Below are 20477 nucleotides of genomic sequence, written 5' to 3' on the forward strand. Positions count from 1 at the left end.
GCCTCAGCTCTGATCACTGGTGTCCCCGCATGTACCTACTGGCTCGCTTGCCAGGCTGTGGGTTTGGGCAGAGGGAAGAGGCAGCTCCAGCCCCCTGACAACTGGGTAGAGGCAACAGACAAGGCACACATGGAGGTGATATGATTTCAGAGGTGAGAAGGAGCTGCAGAGGGTTCTAGGGAGAGGAATGGGAACCTACAGTTTTTTTCTCTGAGAACAGAGGGCCATATGTGTTCTTGTCATACACTCAGCAGGACTGGGCACGTGTGTCTGAACCCCAGCGTGTCAGTCAGAGTCCAGCAGGAGACAGAGAGGGGATGGAGCCCATGGGAGGCTCCGCAGACCGAGATAGCCCGGTTGCCAGAGAGCTAGGCCTGCCTCCCAATGAGTTGGCCCCATTGCTTTGAGCCCAGGCCACGTCAGTTCATTGTGGTGGGAGCACACAGTAGGGCAAGCTGCTCACCTGATGGCCAAGAGTAAGTAGCAGATGAGAAGGGCTGGGGCCCCACAATCACATTCAAAAAGGCACCCGGCCCCACCTCTCAAAGGCTTCTCAAGAGCACACTTTGGGGACCCAGACTTCCAACCTCCAGACTCTGGCAAGTGACCATATTTGGTGAGGTCCTTGCTGGTAGAGACTGCAGAGTCCCAGAGTGTCCCTAGGGCATTGCATGATGGGACCACACCTGTGCCCTGCTGGACTCACCTCCCTGCTGCTCTTCTAATGTGGGGAGAGCTGGACCAGATCTTTGACCTGCCACTTCTAATCTTTTTTTTGTTGTTTTTGTTTTTCAAGACAGGGTTTCTCTGTGTTAACAGCCCTGGCTGTCCTGGAACTCACTCTGTAGACCAGGCTGGCCTCAAACTCACTGAGATCCGCCTGTCTCTGCCTGCCGTGTGTTGGGATTAAAGGTGTGCTCTACCACTGCCCAGCTCACCCACCCTTCAATTCTTATCCCTTGGATCTCCTGGGACTGGAGATCCAGGGGAATGGTGACATTGGCTCTGGCCATCGTGAGTCAGGGCCACAGCCTTCCACACAACGCCTTCGGGAGGCAAAGGCAAAGGGCCTCCTCGGTCTGGGGTGAGCAGCCCTCACTTGCTGCCTTGAGGGGCCCCTTCCTGCAGCGAGCACCCTGTACATACATAGCAGTCCTGTGCTTGGCTTGGGCTCAGGTCCTTCTCACAGATGAGGACAGACACCCCAGATGGAGAAGGGAGGGAGCATCGGCAGGGGCAAGAACCGAGAGCGGTGAAGGACTCACCCCACCTGGCCTGTCCTAGATCTAGCCAATGAGGCCCGGGTTACTCAATGGCTATGGATGTTGAAGCAGCCTGGGAGGGAAGGGGAATGAATATGGATGTCCTGCTGGACTGAAATGACCAGACAATTACAGCAGCCTCCGTAGTGGGCACTGTTGTGGGGGGCACAAGCAGAGGTGTAGACAGGACAATGAGAACCAGGTGGCCCAAGCCCCAGGCCTGCTTGCTAGGTAAGCAGCTTGCTTCTTTGAGCTTTAGTGTCTTCACCTGTGAAGTACAGAGTGCTGCTTCTCTGTCTCCAAGGAGGGTATTATCACAGGACCAGGACCACCAAATCAACACCCCCAGGCCATGTAGCGCCGGGCAGGACGGCTGCTGCTGCTGCTCTACAGAGGCTGAGCTTCTGCTGAGATCCTGGGTCATAAGGAAGGGATGAAAACCTTGGGGGCACTATGCAAATATCTCAGCAGGTGGGAATGACTTAGCCCTGCTCCTGGGGCACAAAGACTACCTGCTTGGGTGAGTGGCATCTGTCAGCTGGTGGGTCTCTGGGCTTCTCCTAATCAGACAAGGTCAAAACAAAATGAAAACAACAGCTTGACTTCATCATCACCAGTTACAAGCAGCCAACACATCCTATTTCCCCCCCAGCGTTACTCAGTCCTGGTTACTGATCAACCCGCTGCTGGCTTCCTCTTTGGGCAGCCTCCCTGGTACTGTATACTTTTATTGTTCTGACCAGGCCTGGATCTTGGAAAGTGTTTGCATTTATAATTTCACAATCAAGGAACCAATGTCATCTTCCAGAAAGGGAAACTAAGCTACGGAGAAGGGCGTGCTCTCAAGCCCCACACAGCTCCCTCAATGCAAAATGAGATGATTGGCCCACAAGAGAGAAAAGGCCAGAAAGCCGTAAGAGAAGACGGTAGGGGGATGCAGTCCTAGGATTGATTTTTTTCTTTCAAGGGAGTGTCTCTAAGTATGTTGTCAAGGACAGATAATGGTAGCTGTCCCTTGCTGAGGTCCCCACAGACCAGATTATCTCTAGCTAGGAGAATAGAACGCAGGAGTCGGAGGAGGTCGGTTTCAGTTGGCTTCCTGCCTTACACCTTACAGCTCCTCTCCTTGCCACAACTTTCGGCCTCCTAGCGTGCCCGCGGGGCTCTCTGCTTCCCTCTGGTGGCAGAAGCGCAAGGCGCGGAACCTTAGCGCAGAAAAACCCCAAAACACCGAACACAACGCCCGGAAAGTTGGCACGAACCCGGGTACCTAAGGGGCTGGCGCTGGGGCAAATGCCCAGCAAACATGTTGTTATCACCAAATCATATTTTCTGGGAAACCGTGGCCCAAGGAAATTGAGTGTCCGCACATTGGTGTTGAGAGAATGGGGATCCCAGAGGTCAGAGAGTCACCCGCACAGCCAGGACCCCTGCGGCCGAAGCTGGGAAGCGCCAGATCCTCGCATTGCGGTAGTTTGGAGTTAGTTTTCCTCCCCAGCGCACGTAGGGCTGGAGCGGAGCCGCAGGCTCCAAGGCGGAGGTCGCTGTGTCTGGGAGGAGCAGGGCGCGCCCGGGGGCGGGACGTGACGCACCTTGGCTGGGAGGTGCCAGCCCCGGCGCTTCGGCCGGCTGCATATAAGGGCGGAGTGGGGCGCTGAAAGCCAGAGCTCGCTGTCTCCAAGCGCCCAGCCAAGCTCGAGCGGTCCTGAAGCCAAGCCCTTCCACCACTCCCGAGCCTCTGCCTTCTCTCGGCCCCCCGTCTGCCCCCGGGGTCTCTCTGCCCAATGAAACTGGCCGCGATGATCAAGAAGATGTGCCCGAGCGACTCTGAGCTGAGTATCCCTGCCAAGAACTGCTACCGGATGGTCATCCTCGGCTCATCCAAGGTAGGCAAGACCGCCATCGTGTCGCGCTTCCTCACGGGCCGCTTCGAGGACGCCTACACCCCTACCATCGAGGACTTCCACCGAAAGTTTTACTCGATCCGCGGCGAGGTCTACCAGTTGGACATACTGGACACGTCCGGCAATCATCCATTCCCTGCCATGCGGCGCCTCTCCATCCTCACAGGTGAGTTGGGGGGCCGGCTGGGACCCTGAGGTCGGAGTCTTGGGGTTGGGGGACTGGTGTGTCGAGCATGGAGCCGGGGCTGTACGATGTTTAACGCCTGACAACCGCCCTCACCTTTCCCACTCATTTCCCTATAGGAGACGTTTTCATTCTGGTGTTCAGCTTGGACAACCGCGACTCATTCGAGGAGGTGCAAAGGCTCAAACAGCAGATTCTGGACACCAAGGCGTGTCTCAAGAACAAAACCAACGAAAATGTGGACGTGCCCCTGGTCATTTGCGGTAACAAAGGGGACCGGGACTTCTACCGCGAAGTGGAGCAGCGGGAGATTGAGCAGCTGGTGGGCGACGACCCTCAGCGTTGTGCCTACTTCGAGATCTCAGCCAAGAAGAACAGCAGCCTGGACCAGATGTTCCGTGCACTCTTTGCCATGGCCAAGCTGCCGAGCGAGATGAGCCCCGACTTGCACCGCAAGGTGTCCGTGCAGTACTGCGACGTGCTGCACAAAAAGGCTCTGAGGAACAAGAAGCTTTTGCGTGCAGGCAGCGGCGGCGGCGGCGGCGGCGACCCCGGAGACGCCTTTGGAATCTTGGCGCCCTTTGCGCGCAGACCTAGCGTGCACAGCGACCTCATGTACATTCGTGAAAAGACCAATGTCGGCAGCCAGGCCAAGGACAAGGAGCGCTGTGTCATCAGTTAGGTGCCCCCAGCATCGGCCACACAACCCGAGGACCTTTTTTGTTCAAAAGTCAAATCGGATTCCCGGGCTAGCCCGCGCGCTCCGTGCCACGAGGGTGCCAACTGGCCTTCTCCCTCGCTCCCTGCGACCTAGCCCTGTGTACCGGGAGACGCTGCCAGACCAGTAAGGGACAGTCATCTGTTGGGAAAGGAAAGAGAACTGGCTAAGACTGGACTCTCTAGCCACTGATAACCCCCGCTGGTGCCTGCCCGCACTTGTGGGATGCCAGGACCCAGCAGAGGTACTTGGCTTTTTTCTCAGACTTGAGAATGAGAGTGTGTGAAGTTCATCAGCCTGTGAGACTTCAAGTATCTGTCCTGCCTGCTGAAGGGCCAAGACCAACAAGGCATTATCCTGTCTGTGATTGGTGTTGCCATGACAGCTGTCAGCCACTTCAGCCCTCCGCAAACTGGAAACTTTGGTGCGAGATGGGGGCTTTAATCATAGGCAAGAGATTTGTTTACATGTGTGTGTGGAATTGCTCAAAGAAAAACCACAAAACTTGCACTTTAATTTAGTTCCAGTGTCAACATGACATGAACAAAATCTCTACATTTCTATTGTGTGAAGTCTTTATTATTTTTTTATTTAAAATAAAATAATTTTAAAAATTGAAAATGTTTCCTTTGCTCTGGCTTTTAGGGAACTGGGACGGGACCTTGCCTTCTGGGATGTGCTCTAGACCTTTCTGGCTTTCTCTGTCCACTCTTTACCTATCCTGGCCTGTCACAGAGGGCCTCATTTCTGGAGATATATTCATATTCCTCTTCCACAGGGCCAGTTACTCAATCATGGCAGGCTACAGAAAGCCGTCACTCTGGAAGCTCTGATCCTGATCACAAATCAGGAGCCTGAGTCTGAGAGGGTACCTGGGAAGCTGCCAATGCTAGATGCTTGCCCCCTGCCCCAGGGTTGCTTGCAGGACCTAGTAAAGTGCAACAGCTTGCAGTGTAGCTTCCCAAAGCACTCACCAGGTGAGACCCATCTCCTCTGCATTTTGCTGTCTCCCTCTGTGGTAAGGGCTCATGGCTTGTGACCCAGATCTCCTGGTGTCAACTTAGGGCAAGTGTCACCTTCCAAGCCTCCAATTCTGCAGCTGAGAAACAGGTATTGTGTGGGGATCAGCATGGTATCTCAGGATCAGCACCCCATGAGCCAGGTACTTGGTGGTTTTCAAGAGGGTCTGGAGCTTCAAGGGATGCTCAGGACTGTCCTGGGGTGGGAGGCTTCAGCCTGCTTTGGGAAGGGCCACTTCCAAGGAACTGTACCACTCAAATCACAGGGAAGCACCCACTTCTCAACAATGGATGGCAGAATGCACGTGCTGGGTGGAGGAAGAAGCAGCCATCTTGCTTCTACACTACCCATCAACAGTCCATTCTAATTCTGCGTCATAAAACCTGAAATCCTGGGGTCTGACGCCTAGCACTGCTAGGGGAAGAAAAGAGACAGAGGCAAACCATGTGTCTTGGGATCAGAGCATACTTTAATTACATGTCTGAAAACGTGGCAGGTCGGCACACTGGAGCAGAGAAGACTCATCTCCCTCCAGCCTCTGAGGAACCCTTCTCTCCGCCTATGGGAGGATCTGAAACTCCTGCATTTCGTGTGCTCTGTGCTTCACAGAAACCAGGCAGAGCCTTAAAACTGGCTCACCTACTGCTCAAACTTTCTAGAAAATAACTGATTCAGTTAAATAACAGTTCCAAGGTAGATGCGGCTTAATTGGCACCCTCCACTCAAATTCAGAGCCCTCTTTTCTGCCCAAATGACTGGAACTCAACACCCTCTAACACACATCCCAGGGCCCAACTGTGAGGCATCTTGGACAGAACCCTGCTAAAAACAGTCCAGCCAGCACTCCTGCCAACAAGGCCACTTGGCAGGCACCTGCTAAGTCCTAAACTGGTCAGCCCAGGCTGTGCTCATTTCAAGATCCAAAGAATACTGGGTACTCTCACCTTACTCCCGAGAGAGAAAGGGCCACCCTGCCCTCAGTGTAACAGCCTGGGAGGGAGAGAACACAGTGTTCCACCTGGGACTAGCTGGGCACACTCTACAACACAGCTATGGAACCCCCAGGCTTAGCTCCCCCTGCCCTTCAGACCTAACTCAGACCACACACACCCATGGCTGAGGAACCACCCGATTACTCCTTCCAACCACTCTGCTTCCAACCAGAAGTGTGCAGGGACATGTGCAGGGCAGCGAATGTGGCTGACTCCTTGGCTAGAGGGGAGATGACGCTGTAAGCCAGGGCCTATGAATCAGGGCAGAGCTGCTTACTTAACAGCCTCTTTGAGCCAGCGTGGGAAGAACAAAGGGCCCCAGGCAAGCAGTGCTTTGGCTATTCTGAGCACTGCCCGGAGTGATGGAGATAAAGGGAGCAAGAGCCTATAAGGTTAGTATGCAGGAGGCTGGAAACTGGAGTTGGTGGCTGGCAGGACTCTGGGCAGACGCCCCGGAGATACAGTTTCATTCAGTAGCTCAAACAAAAAAGGAAGTGAACTGTTTGGCGCGGGGGGGGAAGCCACCCACCCTCTGGCCTTTCAAAACAACGTTCACACTCTCCTAACCTTCTTTAATTATATTAAATTCATGCCATCTGAGTGCAGGCCTAATTTACCCCACGAATTCTATGCAAATGCTTCAGGAAACTGCTGTTAACGGGAACAGTATGTACCTGATACCCACTGATGGTATCGGGAGCGGGAGGAGCCGAGGGAAAGAAGGGAACGCGTCCTCCTCTCCTCCTGTGCCCTCTAGGTCTGCTGATGGGGCTGGGGCATAGCTAGTCAAGGCTGAGTACAGCCACTGAGGCTCCCGACCAGCCACATGTGGCCTCACAGTTTAGAGGGGGGCTCCCAAGGAGCTGGACAGCACCGGGTGAAGCTTCAGTTCCTTGGCAGCTGTCCTGGGAGCTGGCCCTACTCCTTGGGGATCTCAAACATGCAGAGGCTCTTGTACTTCTGCAGAAGCTCATTCTTGGTCCTGACTTGCTCCCGGAGGCTGTGAAGCTGCTGCTGTTGCTGCTCAGGGCTCACATGGATGCCGGGCATGGTGCCTATGAGCTTCCGCATCTCCTGGAACTTTGTTTTGAGAGCATTCAAGTCCTGGTGGAGATCTGGGCTGTCCTTGTCCATGCTATGGGCGGCAAGGGGAGCAGAAGGCAGTCAGTTATTAGCAGATGCAGCTCATCTCCACATGGGCTTCCTTGTTCTACACCCTCTGATACCTTTCAGAATGTTGTTTGACATGTCTGTCCCCTGACTAGGTTGCCCACCCCAGAAGAGAGGGATTGGTCTCTGGTTTTTTCTTTAGCTTGAAGTTAGATCATCAAACGGTCCCTTGACTAGCACAGTTGACAAATCAGGTACTTAAACTCTCTGCCCACTGAGGGCAGGGACCGAGCTTGCTTCATCACAGGTGTCTCGCTGGCCTGGCCCTATACACAGGGCAGTACACTCGGGAAACAACTGTGGATAAAGAATGCTTGCCCAAGTATGACAAGTTGAGTTTGGAGTCACATCACCCATGTAAAAGTAGAGGGGCACAGGTTGGGGGTGGGGTGTAGAAACAGGCAGATCTCAGAAGCCAATGGGCTAAAGTAGCAAGGCTCAGGTTCTGTGCAAGGGAATACAGTGAAGAGAGAGCAGGGCATCCAGAGTGCCCTCCTCTGGTCTCCCCAACCATACACATGCACCCACCACAATACACCAAACGGAAGTTTTCAAAACACCACCTGTCCAAAGAGTGACTGCCTGGAGAGCAGGGCCACAGCACGCTAATGAACACACCAGTACCAATCACCAGCTGCCTGCTACCCCAAACAAAGAACAGCAAACTTGCTGGCATGCTCCACTCCACCTGACCTCAGCCATTTCTAGGCTAACCAGGAGACTTTGAGTTAGCCGAACCTTCATTTCACTGAGGTGTGATGCTGGCTTAGGCTTTAGTTAACATAAAGACGAATTCCCATCGAGCTACTCATCAATTTAACTCAGCTACAAGTCACTGCAAGTTCTCAGCAGACAGGCCTTCTCTTCTACCGTGGTTCTGCAAATGCCTACTTCTGGGTCAAGTTCCTTGTGAAGGTGGATCATTCCTGTCCTTTCACAGCTGTGACCCACTCAGAGATCCCCACTCCTGCCACCAAAGCAAAAGCAAAACAAGAACAAAAACCCTAACAGCCGGGCGGTGGCTCACACCTTTAATCCCAGCACTTGGGAGGCAGAGGCAGGTGGATCTCTGTGAGTTCAAGGACAGCCTGGTCTACAAATCGAGTTCCAGAACAGTCAGAGCTGTTACACACAGAAACCTTGTCAGAATTTAAAATCCTCTTTTAAGAAAACTAGTTCACATTGCAAGTCTAGAAACATACAGTAAAAGCAAACAACAAAACTCACATAATTAAAACATGGAAGGAGGTTTATAGTAATACTTACTGTTCCTGAAACAAACCTAACCAGCCCCGAAGAAATTCTAATATAGAAAGCCAAATGTGGGCCATGTGTAAGATGCTCACTTCTGAAACTCTCCAAACTCAATAGACCCATTCTTTACCGGGTGAACTTTGGGGGAGGGGGTAGACTTCAGGAAAGAAAGAGAGAAGCATGGAGAAAGGCGCCTGGAGAGGGGACGGGCTGCAGGCCTCTGCAGCGGGCTCCTCACCTGCCCTAGTTGGTGGTGGTAAATAGCACAGAAGTCCTGGGGTGAGGAAAACACTCTATTCAGGAACCTGCTCAAACCAAGAGGGAAGCTGCTATGGAAGGATGGCTGTGAAAGAGTGAAATCCCCAGGCCTAAAGAAAAGGGTCAGGCCCCACAGTGAGGGAGTGAAAGTCGAAAGCGCTAAGTGGGGCTGCCTTTGTGCTCAGCGTTAGTCACTGCCCAACTTTAGAAGGGAAGAGAGAGACTAGGTCAGGAACGATGGAAATCATCCACATGAGGACAAAGTTAGAGCACCACGTCCACCTCCTGTGCTTTCTCAAAGGGTGGGCAGAAACACTACGGCCATGGGGGCACGAAGAGCAGGGCATCCTTTTAGCAGCCGCCCAGGCATTTAGGTACAAGTCCCAGGCTCTTGAACAAAAGCCTAGGAACAATGGGTGCATCTCAGAACACGCCGATTTCCCCCAATTTCTTTTTGGCACAGAAACAAACTGGCAACAAGTGAGCAGTGTGTCCTCCAGCAATGCAGAAACAAGAGGAGGTCATGGGTCAGCAGGCCAACCTCTTCTCAAACCGGACAGTCACCCTCCTCACCTCCGCTGACCTGACCTGGCCACCTACGTCTTCCTCCACCAAACTTTTGCCCTCCTCAGAAGCATGCCCGATCCTGCTCAGTCCTCTCTGTCCACAGCCTTTCCTCCCACTGTACCGACTCCAGCGGCTTTCACGTCCCCAGTCAAATGTTTCTCTTAAATATTAGTAGATACAGAGGCAAGAAATTCAAAATGATAGATATTAAGGCTTGGAAAAGGGAAGTCCCTTCAGTCCCAGTCTCAGAGACACCTGTGTTAGCATATGATGTAAACTGTTGTAGATCACCTCAAAATACATACAACCATGTGTAACTTTCGTTATTCTGACAGAAGCACATCAAATATGGTTCCCATTCTTGTCTTTTCACTTAATCCATATTGGAGGTCTTTCCACATTAATATGCATTTGATTATATTGTGAAAATATTTATGGGCCATTATCTGGAATGCCTGTAATTCATCAAAATGGCAATGGACATCGTATATCTGCATTTTTGTATAACTGTGCAAGTATTCTGGAAAGATAATGTCCTACCAGGGAGAATTCTGGGTCAAAGGCTTTATATAATTTTTTACATATATTGCGAGAATACCCTCTGAGCACAACAACACACACCTATAATCCCAGTTTCTTGGGAAACTGAGGCAGGAAGACCAAGTTGGAGGCCAGTCTAGGCAGCACAGGAAGATCCCTTCCTAAACATAAACACGTATCTCCTCAAAACTCATGGCTGTCTCTCCCGACTGTGAGCAATCTTATCTGGCTATTAGTGGCTACTTCCTGCCTAGCAGTGATCTGGTTTTCTCTGTAGTTCTGCCAATATCCACCAGGTTTTTGGTACAGTGGCTTTGGACTTCCCACACTAGCTTTCATTTGCCACAGGATTGCAGATGTTTTCAATCTCTTAGTGATCACTTACAGAAGATTCTGTTCCTTAGAGAAGTTTGAAAAAACTGCTTTACAGCATGCCTGTGGGCTTGTTCCCTCACTCCCAGCAACTAACTCCCACAGCCCTCTTTTCCAAGTCGAGCTCCTCCTCCAGCATCCAGATTTTCTCCCAGAGTCTGGGGAGCCTGCAAGCATCCACAGTGGAAATGCCATCTGCCTGCCTCTGTCTGCATCTACAAGGGGACAGCAGCCCTCACACCCTAAGGTGGCCCTCCCCAATACACTTCAGACAACCACTGCCACTGCTTCTTAGACACCCAAGTCCTCCCCTCCTCCTAATCTCTGTCCCACCCACCTTTAGAAATCCAAGTCTGGACAGGTCACTACATGAGCTGGGGGTGGCTCTCCACCCCAACATACCCATACTTTGGCAAATTCAACTGTGAAGGAGCCCACCAGGAGAGCACTCTTAACTTACTTTCCCTGGACCCCTTTTCCGGCAGCTTTTTTTTTTACTGTCTTTTCTGCTGGGGAAACCGCCCTTATGAAGGCCATCAGGGCCTGGGTAGTTCTCCTGTGAGTCTGAAAAGAACAGAGGTAGAGGCCAGGATGCAGCTTTTCCAAGCAGTCTCCAGACAGGCTCTAATGGCACCCTTTCTGCTCCAGGACACAGCGGAAGGAGTGGGCACTGGATGGACACAGTGGACACACGGCAGCGAACTGTGAATCCCAGACACGGTCTGTAGGGGCACTTCCTACACAGCCCAGCAGGCCTCAGCTGGCAAGGAGCCTGTGTGTGGGAAGAGGCAGGTCAGCAACACCCTGTTCCCATAATAGAGGTCTTGCTGACCTGCCATGAGCAGGCGGGAGGGATGCTTGCGCTCGTCACTTGAACTCCCTGTGCTGGGTCAACAAGAATGGCTCTCCTGTACCCACTAGCAACCTAAGACATCTGACAAAAGTATGACATTTAATTAAAGCCACATTGCTTAAGTACTCAAATCAACAGACTTACTAACTGGGTGGACCAAAAAGCGGCATCCAGGCAGGGACACCTCACTTCAGAATTGGTAGGCTCGGACGCTTCGTTTCAGTCTCAGATGAGACAAGCTGAATTTGAAGACCATGCTTTCTTTATTCCTCCTTTCTAGTCTATGCCCTTTGGAGCTTCACTGTATACAAAGAGGGGCCTCAAAGAGTGGGGTTTATAATAGTTCTTACAAGCATTTCCTCTCCTCATTCTTTCAAACTTCAAAAACCAGGCCAGGTGTAGTGGCACATACCTTTATCTCAGCACTTGAGAGGCAGAGGCAGGCACTTCTCTATGAGTTCAAGGCCAGCCTAATCTATATAGTAGTTCCAGGACAGCCAGGGATACATAGAGAAACCCTGTCTCACAATAATAAGTATACAGCCTGTAAATTCTAGCACTGGCATTGAATCCAGGGCTTCATGATTGACAGACAAGCACTGAACCACTAAGTTACATCCTCAGTCCTCTTCAATTTCTACTGCCTAGGTAGGCCTTGAACTCACAATCCTCTTACCCAAGCCTCCCCAGTGGCTGGGATCACAAGGTTGCACCACCAGGCCTAGCAAACATGTAGTTCACATAATTGTTCACTCAACTATGGAAAGATGATGGGCGCAAAGCCAGTATTTGGACTCCAACTCTAAGCAGGGCTGTTTCAGCCAGTTTCCAGGGACCAGGCGGAGTCACAGGGTGCGGTGGAAAGTGCTGGCTCACAAAACTCTGAGTGTAGGAGTGGCCTCTAGGTAAGTCCTTAAAGATACACAGGTTCCATGAGTGCTCTGCCCAGTCAAAGACACATGTAACTACCCAGCTCTGCAGTGGCAGCTTGTCCAGTCAGGGCATATGATATGGTCTGCTGTGACCCCTGAATAAAAGGCTAAAAGTCTGGGCTCAATTTAGGAAAAGGGAACCGAGTGAAGCATTTTCTAAAGGCACGGTCTCACCATGTAGCCCAGGCTAGCCTCAAATGAGATCTCCCTTAGTTCAGTCTCCTGAGTGTCAGTACAGAGGTACTGTAGTGTACAATACTCCAGAAAATTTTGGGCAGAGAAAAATGAACCTGATAACGCCCACAGAATGAATTGGAGAGACTTTAAAGGCAAAGAGACCAGTTAAGAAGTGGTGGTGAACGCCTTTAATCCCAGCACTCGGGAAGCAGAAGCAGGCGGATCTCTGTTGAGTTCGAGGCTTGCCTGCTCTACAGCGTGAGTTCCAAAGCCTTTCTTCCTTTTTTTTGGTTTTGTTTTGTTTTGTTTTATTTTGTTTTGTTTTTCGAGACAGGGTTCCTCTGTGTAGCTTTGGAGTCTGTCCTGGATCTCACTCTGTAGACCAGGCTGGCCTCGAACTCACAGAGATCAGCCTGACTCTGCCTCCCGAGTGCTGGGATCAAAGGCGTGTGCCACCGCGCTGGCTTTCCAAGGCCTTTCTAAGCAAGATTCTGTTGGTTTGATACCAAGTGTCCCCTACAGGCTGGTATTTTAAGTACTTAGTGACACCATTAGTGGAAAGTTCCAGGAACTTTGGGGTGCAGGGAACAAAGCAGAAAGAATTAGGACACTGGGAGCATGTCCGTGGGGAGTATTTTGTCCCTCCCTGGCCCCTTCCTTGCCTTCTCTCTACTTCCTGGCCATCATGATGGATAGATGCAACTGTGTTTCGCCAAACTCTCCATCATGATGGACAAACGCTCTCAGTGAGCCAAAACAGATATCCTCTGGTAGGGTTTCTACCCTGGAGGGTTTTGTCACATGACAAGAAAAAGAACAAACACAGACTCACACTCAAGAAGCTGTGAAGGAAAAGCTGAGCAAATCTGACTATATGAAATCATGATTTGAAGTAGGAAAAAATCACCATGACCATTACCAAAACTGAAAGAAGAGTCAACAACCTGGGAATTTACATCTGAAAGACAGAAATGAGAAGCACAGCTCAATAGAAGCCCAGGAAACTAGCAGGAAAGGGCACAAAAAAAACAACAGCAACAGAAAATTAAAACTGCAAGCCAGAGCCGGGCGGTGGTGGCGCACGCCTTTAATCCCAGCACTTGGGAGGCAGAGCCAGGCGGATCTCTGTGAGTTCGAGGCCAGCCTGGGCTACCAAGTGAGTTCCAGGAAAAGGCGCAAAGCTACACAGAGAAACCCTGTCTTGGAAAAAAAAAAAAAAAAAAAAAACTGCAAGCCAGGCATGATGGTGCACACCTTTTAATCCAGCACTCAGGAGGCAGAAGCAGGTGGAGCTCTGAGTCCAAGGCTAGCCTGGTCTACATAGTGAGTTCCAGGCCAGCCAGAGCTACATAGTGAGACCTTGTCTCAAAACAAACAAATTAAAATTGCATATGAAAAAGATGATATACTGAAAATAATACAATATACCAATCAACTATCATTTCTGACCTATCTATCAGACTAGCCAGTTAAAAGTTTAATGGTAACAGCAGGGGTAAGGGGAAAGAGAAATACACTGGTTAACAGAAGCATAAATCGATGCATTCTTTCCAACTTTGCTAATAGTGACTGGAATGTTATATTCACATACCACATCACTAGAAATTTCTCCTGGAGACTCCAGAGAACGCACTGAGAAAGTGAGACCCAGGTACTCATTTCAACTCCAACTACAGGAGCAGAGCACATATGCACTAAGAGTCATTGGGTGGAACATTTCAAGGACTGATGACTCAGTCCTGCGTGGAATTATGCACAGATCTGGGAGAGGGAGGCAGTGGAAAGGACTGGGAGACAGATTACTTCCTACTGTCCATCTATGGAATCTATCTTTAATCTGTCTTAGTGCTTCTCAGGTGGCAGATTTATGGGCCATTTCAGGTTAATAGAGTTTTCAAGATAACTGAAGTAGCCTGATCTGAAGTTTGGAGGAGTCAGCTAAAAAGATGAATGAGCAGTAGCTGTCAAAATAGAAACTGCATGTCCCTGCTTCAGTCGTTCCATGGCTGAGGATTACCTCACTCCAGCTCAAGCAAAGGGCTGTTCACCCAGCATGGTGCCTGCTGCAAAAATGAAATACCAAAATGCCTCCATGTGAAGACCGGCTGCATCTCAGATGGGATTCTCTGCAGCTCCCTTAATGAGACAGACTTTTGCATGTGCACAGGATGGAATCTACAGCAGCCTAAGGAAATGGCACAAGACAGTCTGGTCCCCATTTCTATGACTTTCTGAAAAGACATACACGTATATAAACCCAGGGAAGAAACAAGGCATTTTAACACCTTTTGTTAATTAAAACCCCCTTATGATGTAATTAATGCTGAACTTTTTAGAACAAGGCTATGTCCTCTGCTTCAGACTTTCCATCCTTACTCATCCTAGAAAAGTGGGCGCACACAGCTCAAGGACTGCTGAGGGAAGCATAGAACAAGACATCCGGGTCTGGCAGAGCCACCCTGGACCACTAGGGTGGTCCTCATCCCCGACTCCCAGCCTGTAAGATTTGCTGGCAACTTAGTCCTCCAAAATGGATTACCCTCCAAAGGAAATGCTGCCCTCAGTGTCCTGGCTCCTCCACAATCTCCCTCTTCCCTTGGTTGTGCTGAACACATCACACTGAGCCACTGTGTCCTCAGGAGTCCTGAGTGCACAGCTTGTCTACCCGACCTTCCTCCCTCTTGGAATATCAAACTCAGTGGCAGCACTCACCATGAGCTGCCACTTCAGGCTTCCTAAGTCCCTTCCTTCCCGTCCCTGCCATAGTCCTAATCTCTTTCCCTCACTTGCCTAAAAGCTCACCCAATATCCCAGAGCTTTCAGACTGGACCTACCTTTTTTCATGGAGACAGTACCAGCTGACCTCTCTGAGCATACTGCTTTCTCTTGGATCCTGTCTTTCTTTCTCCCCACCCTGGAGACAGGGCTTCTCTGTGTAAATAGCCCTGGCTGTCCTCGAACTCGCTATGTAGACCAGGCTGGCCTCGAACTCAGATCCTGCCTTGAGTGCTGGGATTAAAGACGTGTGCCACCTCCGCCTGGGGGCTCTGTCTTTCTTACTGCAGTTTCTTTTTTTTTTTTTCAGAGCTGAGGACCGAACCTAGGGCCTTGTGCTTGCTAGGCAAGCGCTCTACCACTGAGCTAAATCCCCAACCCCAAAAGTTTGGTTTTTTTTTTGTTGTTGTTGTTTTTGTTTTTCGAGACAGGGTGTCTCTGTGTAGTTTTACACCTTTCCTGGATCTCGCTCTGTAGACCAGGCTGGCCTCGAACTCACAGAGATCTGCCTGCCTCTGCCTCCTGAGTGCTGGGATTAAAGGCGTGCACCACCACCGCCTGGCTTACTGCAGTTTCTTTTATGTGGCTAGTGGCCAGCACTGCCAGTCACACACTTACACGTGAGCTGCTAAAGGCTGAGTAGGAATGACATATCTTCACTCTTGTAGGATGAGTGGAACCGGTTTTTCTTGAAGAAGGCTGTTCTCCCGGGGGTCCTTTTCTTTCCCAGTCTTTTCCCTTTAGCAGGTCAGACACTCCAGGAGGATACCTTACTCTCCGCCAGGCTAGCAGCCACACTGCAGGGGTGCCCGAGGGGCTCATAACCCATTTCCAGCTGGTTTTCCTTCCCAGTCCCGAAGTATGCTGTGTCCCACCCTGACTCTGGCTTATCCTTGTAAAGGATCAATCTTGAGCAGAGCAATATTTTCACTGTCCACAGGATGGAAGAAGGGTATTATCGGATTGCTTCGGGCAGGGGAGCGAGTCAGGACTGTGGGTGTGTCCTTCTGAGACTTCCCCATTCTTAGACTACCTTCTTTCTACCACTACAGGCCCTGAGGAGTGGGGAAGCCATGCATGATCAAGGCAGCTGTTTCCGAGTCAGTAGGTGAGTTAGCCCCTGCCAGCTGTTTTCCGGCAACCACTGCCTGTCCTTCCTCTTCTTATGCTAAATAAATAAACATAAAATATAAAATCCTGCCAGGCGGTGGTGGCGCACGCCTTTAATCCCAGCACTTGGGAGGCAGAGGCAGGCAGATCTCTGTGAGTTCGAGGCCAGCCTGGTCTACAGAGCGAGATCCAGGAAAGGCGCAAAGCTACACAGAGAAACCCTGTCTCGAAAAACCAAAAAAAATAAATAAATAAATAAAATAAAATAAAATTCTTTTAGACAAGCTGGCATGATCAACCTGTCATCTCTCATAGGCATGCACCTTAGAGTTCTCCCAGTTCTATGAGAAGCAGAGTTACCTGCCCAAGGCTACCTAGCCATAAGCCACAGAACTGTAGTTTGAACCTATTGTTCCTAGCTGGCCTGGAACTAGACATGTAGACCAGGTTGGTCTCAAATTCAGAGATCAGCCTCAGTCTCTTAAGTGTTGGGAGGAAAGGTATGCACCACCATGCCCAGCATTTGGATCTACTGATGAATAGAGACAGGAAAATTACAGCCTGGGAAGGTTAAGTATTTACAAAGATGGTAAGGCGAGCCTCAGTACAGACTTGAACTCAGACCCTGAGTTCATAGCATGTTCTTGGTACATCTCACTTCCTGTCCCTAAGGCTGGCCCAACCAACCCAAGTGCTCTGCTGGCTTGGGAGCATCCGCTCTGCAGTATGGGTGAATGGGCACCCATCTGTGCTTTAATGTTTCCGTGTCTATCTGGGTTACTCTGGATAACCCCAATACTCCAGCACTGCCTGAGATGGTGAGGGCTTGTGGCTGTCTGCTTGCTCGCCTCCCTCTCTTCTGTCTCACTAACGTATCTGCCAAAAGCTACCATAAAGGGGCAGAATGCCTGACTCCACAAACAGGGCGTTCGTGTTGTCTGAGGCCGAGAGTCTAACGTGAGAACCGAAGCTTCGCCATCGTTTGAAAAGTTGCAGATGAGCACTGCGCCTGCTAGTTTTATGTCAACTTGACACAAGCCAGGGTCATCAGAGAAGAGGAAGCTTTACCCGAGGAAATACTTCCACAAGATCAGCTGAAGACAAGCCTATAAAGCATTTTCTGAATTTGTGATTGATACGGGAGGGCCCAGTCCATTCATTGTGGGTGAGCTACCCCAGGAGGATGGTCTAGATTCTAGTAAGAAAGCACACTGAAGCTGGGCGTGGTAGCCCGTACCATTAATCCCAGCACTCGGGAGGCAAACGCAGTTGGATCTCTGAGCTGGAGGCTAGCCTGGTTCCAAAACAGCCAGGGCTTTATAGAGAAATCCTGTCTCCAAAAACTAAAAGAAAGAAAAAGAAAGCAGGTTGAGCAAGGTATGTGGAGCAAGCCAGTAAGCAGCTTCCTCCATGGCCTCCTCATCAGCTCCTGCTTCTAGGTTCCTGCTCTGACCTCCTCCAGTGATAATGGAAGTGTAAGCCAAATAAACTCTTTCCTTCACAATCTGCTTTTAGGCATAGTGTTTCATCACAGCCCTAATAATCCTAACTAAGGTAAGTACCAAGCCACCACACAGCAAGGGACCTAGGCTGCCTCAACTCCAATGAAGCTGGCTTTTAAGATTTTTAGGCCAAATGGCAGTTCCATATCAGTGAAACATCTAAGGGCATGCCAATATTCATAAACATGACTGGTACTGTAATCTTGTCTTAATTCACTTTTAGTATTTAATGGTTTAGCAGAAGTTACAAGTTCAGGGGTCTGCACCTAGTGTCCTGTGTCTATCCAGTCAGCGCTGAATAACCTGGTCAATAATCAGATCATATAAACAGTAATAGTCTAAAGGTTATAATGTAACCAAAATGTGCCTAGGAACACAGTAGCTGTGGTAACTCTGCAGCAGAATACATCACTCACACTACTGTGGAAAAAAAAACAATAATTACTGCCAGATGTATAAAAGTACAGCATATACAATTACAGATAGTGCCTAATGCTTGATAATGATAATAACGATGTCACTAGTTTATGCATTTACTATACTGAACTTCTTACTGTGATTTTTAAAGCACACTCCTTCCTACTAAGAGATTCACAGTTGCTAGGTATAATGGTACACGCCTATAGTCCCAGCACTCAGGAAGCTGAGATAGGAGGATCAAAAGGTCAAAGGCAGTCTGGGCTTTGTAGCAAAACACTGTCTCAAACAAACAAATATATAAATAAAATTCCCCCTTTCAACAGATGTCCTAATACACCAGCAGCAACTTTTATACCTCCCATGTTAACAAGACTCTTTTTTGTTTACTATATGTGTGGTATGCCTTGTATGTGTGTTTGGGGGGAGGGGGGGAGTTGTTATTCAGGTCTGTGAATGCCTGTGAGTGTGCGGGTAGGCATGTCGAAGTAGGGAAAGAAAGTGTCTTTTTCTGTCACTCTTCACCTTATTGCCTTGAGACAGGGTCTCCTAACGAATGGGAAGTTCACAGTTTCAGCCAGGCTGGCTGGCCAGACCTCTCAAGACCTGTTTGTCTCTGCCCTGAAATGCTGGGGCCACAGGCATGAGCGGCCATGACCGGCTTTTTATGGGGGTGCTGGGGATTCAAGCTCAGGTCCTCACGCTTGCACAGCAAGTATTCTCACCCACCAAACCATCCACCTCTTTCTTACTGTTCCCAAGAATCCAGACAGCACCAAGGGGCCCCAGGGGGTGACTGTCCTGCGCCACCTAAGTTTATCAAAGCACACTTGAGATGAGAATGCTTGTACAACAGTGTACCTCTTGGAACTGACACAACTATGTATGGAGATAACAAAAAATGTAAGCCATCTTGGAGACTGGAGATGTTGGGCCAAAAACATGACACCCACATCCTTGGATGTTCCGTTAGAGTAGTTAACACTGCGACATAATCATTTGGAGCAGCTTCCGTGTCTTTGTTTCAAATGTTTTCTAGCATCACCCCTTCCCTCTCCAATTTTAAAAATGATAGACTATTATGTTTGTTTTTCTCTGCTTCTAACTGGTAAGTCCTGTGATGGCAAATCGCTGGTTCCTTTCCAGTATACATCCATAGTATGTAACAGTGCCACGTGGGTAAAGATGCTATCTAACATTGAAACAGGAACAGTGTTCAAGGTGAGACTCTCGAATCTTAACATCTAAAATCCACCAATGTTCGATAACTTTTCAGGGCCCACATAATGCTACAAGTGGGAAATTCCACACTAGGCTTCGTATGAACAGTCAAAATGCAGGGAAATTAAAACTATATATGTATAAAATTGCCTTCAGAAGGCCGGGCGTGGTGGCACACGTCTTTAATCCCAGCACTCGGGAGGCAGAGGCAGGCGGATCTCTGTGAGTTCTAGGCCAGCCTGGTCTACAAAGCGAGTTCCAGGACAGCTAGGGCTGTTACACAGGGAAACACTATCCCGAAAAACAAAAACAAACAAACAAACAAATGTCTCCAGACTATGTGTGTAAGAACTTGAGAGCCATCCCCAAGACGCTGCGGGATCTGGGATACGAACCAGAGGATTGCACCGCGGAACCTGTGAATCTGCTCGGTCTGTGGGCTTCACCCGGGTGCCCAGGGTAACTCTCAGGGCCTGGGGAGGTTGCTGAACTCACAAGGCGACTGTCGGGCCCCCTGGGAACATGGGGCGTGGCCCAGAGAGAGCCCAGGCTTCGGCTGCTCGGACCGAACGAGCAACACCAGAGGCCGGGCAAGCTGGTGTCTTGACCTCTCCTAGACCCTTACCATTTGATGACATTGTGAACCAACGGTAAAAAGGAGTAATTCTCCTCCTTCGCGCCTGAGGGGGACTGCGGCCGCGGCGCCGGCGGCGGCGGGAGCGCGGCGACCGGTAGAGGCTGAGGCGGCGGCGGCGGCTTGGACTCCGGCAGCAGCTCCGGCGGCGGCTGCAGTGGATCTTCGGCCTGTCTCCCACCCGCCACCCCCGAGGAAGCCATGGTACCACGCGTGCGGTGACTGCCGAAAAGTCGCGGAATGCTTGCGTCACAGCTGCGCGCCCGGGAGGCCGAGCGGGAAAAGGTTCTGAGCCTGCGCACTGGGCGCCGGCCGGCGAGTGTTGCTAGGCGACAGGCGTCAGGACCGCTAAATTAAGTAGCCTGGAGTAAGGGACCTATTTCAGTCATCTTTTTCCAGTTCGCGTGACAGAGAAGGGTCAAAACACCGACGAGGACCCCCCCCACACACACACACACGCTGGGAATGGCAGGAAGAGGGGATGACGCCAGTGAGCATCCGGATGACAAGGACCTACGCTTCTTTGTGTCATGCCGGCCTCCGAGAGGGCCCCCGACTGGCGACAGCAAAACACACCATACAAATACATTGTCTCTCCAAGTTCCACATGGCTGC

General features: G+C 50.4%; 3 protein-coding genes across 3 annotated transcripts in view; 2 read left to right on the forward strand and 1 right to left on the reverse strand.

Annotated features, from left to right (window-relative positions):
• Positions 1-1707, forward strand: part of Pemt (phosphatidylethanolamine N-methyltransferase) — a 90921-nt gene extending 89214 nt beyond the window's left edge. The window contains exon 7 of the mRNA XM_052757350.1: positions 1567-1707. Coding sequence (XP_052613310.1) covers positions 1567-1699 — 133 coding nt within the window. The 3' untranslated portion in view covers positions 1700-1707. The remainder of the gene's footprint in view (positions 1-1566) is intronic.
• Positions 1708-3044: 1337 nt separating this feature from the next.
• Positions 3045-4692, forward strand: Rasd1 (ras related dexamethasone induced 1). Its single transcript, XM_052757349.1, has 2 exons — positions 3045-3332; positions 3470-4692. The coding sequence occupies exons 1-2, from the start codon at positions 3047-3049 to the stop codon at positions 4030-4032; spliced, it is 849 nt and encodes a 282-aa protein (XP_052613309.1). The 5' UTR covers positions 3045-3046; the 3' UTR covers positions 4033-4692.
• An 845-nt stretch (positions 4693-5537) lies between these two features.
• Med9 (mediator complex subunit 9) lies at positions 5538-20104 on the reverse strand. Its single transcript, XM_052757352.1, has 2 exons — positions 19854-20104; positions 5538-7215 (listed from the first exon to the last, which is right to left on the reverse strand). The coding sequence occupies exons 1-2, from the start codon at positions 20063-20065 to the stop codon at positions 6999-7001; spliced, it is 429 nt and encodes a 142-aa protein (XP_052613312.1). The 5' UTR covers positions 20066-20104; the 3' UTR covers positions 5538-6998.
• Between the last annotated feature and the right edge of the window lie 373 nt (positions 20105-20477).

Source organism: Peromyscus californicus, unplaced genomic scaffold (genome assembly GCF_007827085.1).
Source record: "Peromyscus californicus insignis strain IS unplaced genomic scaffold, ASM782708v3 Scaffold_3__1_contigs__length_106647218, whole genome shotgun sequence".
Lineage (NCBI taxonomy): Eukaryota > Metazoa > Chordata > Mammalia > Rodentia > Cricetidae > Peromyscus > Peromyscus californicus.

Excerpts from the sequence above, each read along its gene's own strand:
- Rasd1 (XM_052757349.1), top strand. The coding sequence starts at position 3,047 with ATGAAACTGGCCGCGATGATCAAGAAGATGTGCCCGAGCGACTCTGAG. Across the intron at positions 3,333-3,469 it reads GCGCCTCTCCATCCTCACAG|GAGACGTTTTCATTCTGGTG; the intron begins GTGAGTTGGGGG and ends ATTTCCCTATAG.
- Med9 (XM_052757352.1), bottom strand. The coding sequence starts at position 20,065 with ATGGCTTCCTCGGGGGTGGCGGGTGGGAGACAGGCCGAAGATCCACTG. Across the intron at positions 7,216-19,853 it reads GTTCACAATGTCATCAAATG|CATGGACAAGGACAGCCCAG; the intron begins GTAAGGGTCTAG and ends TGCCGCCCATAG.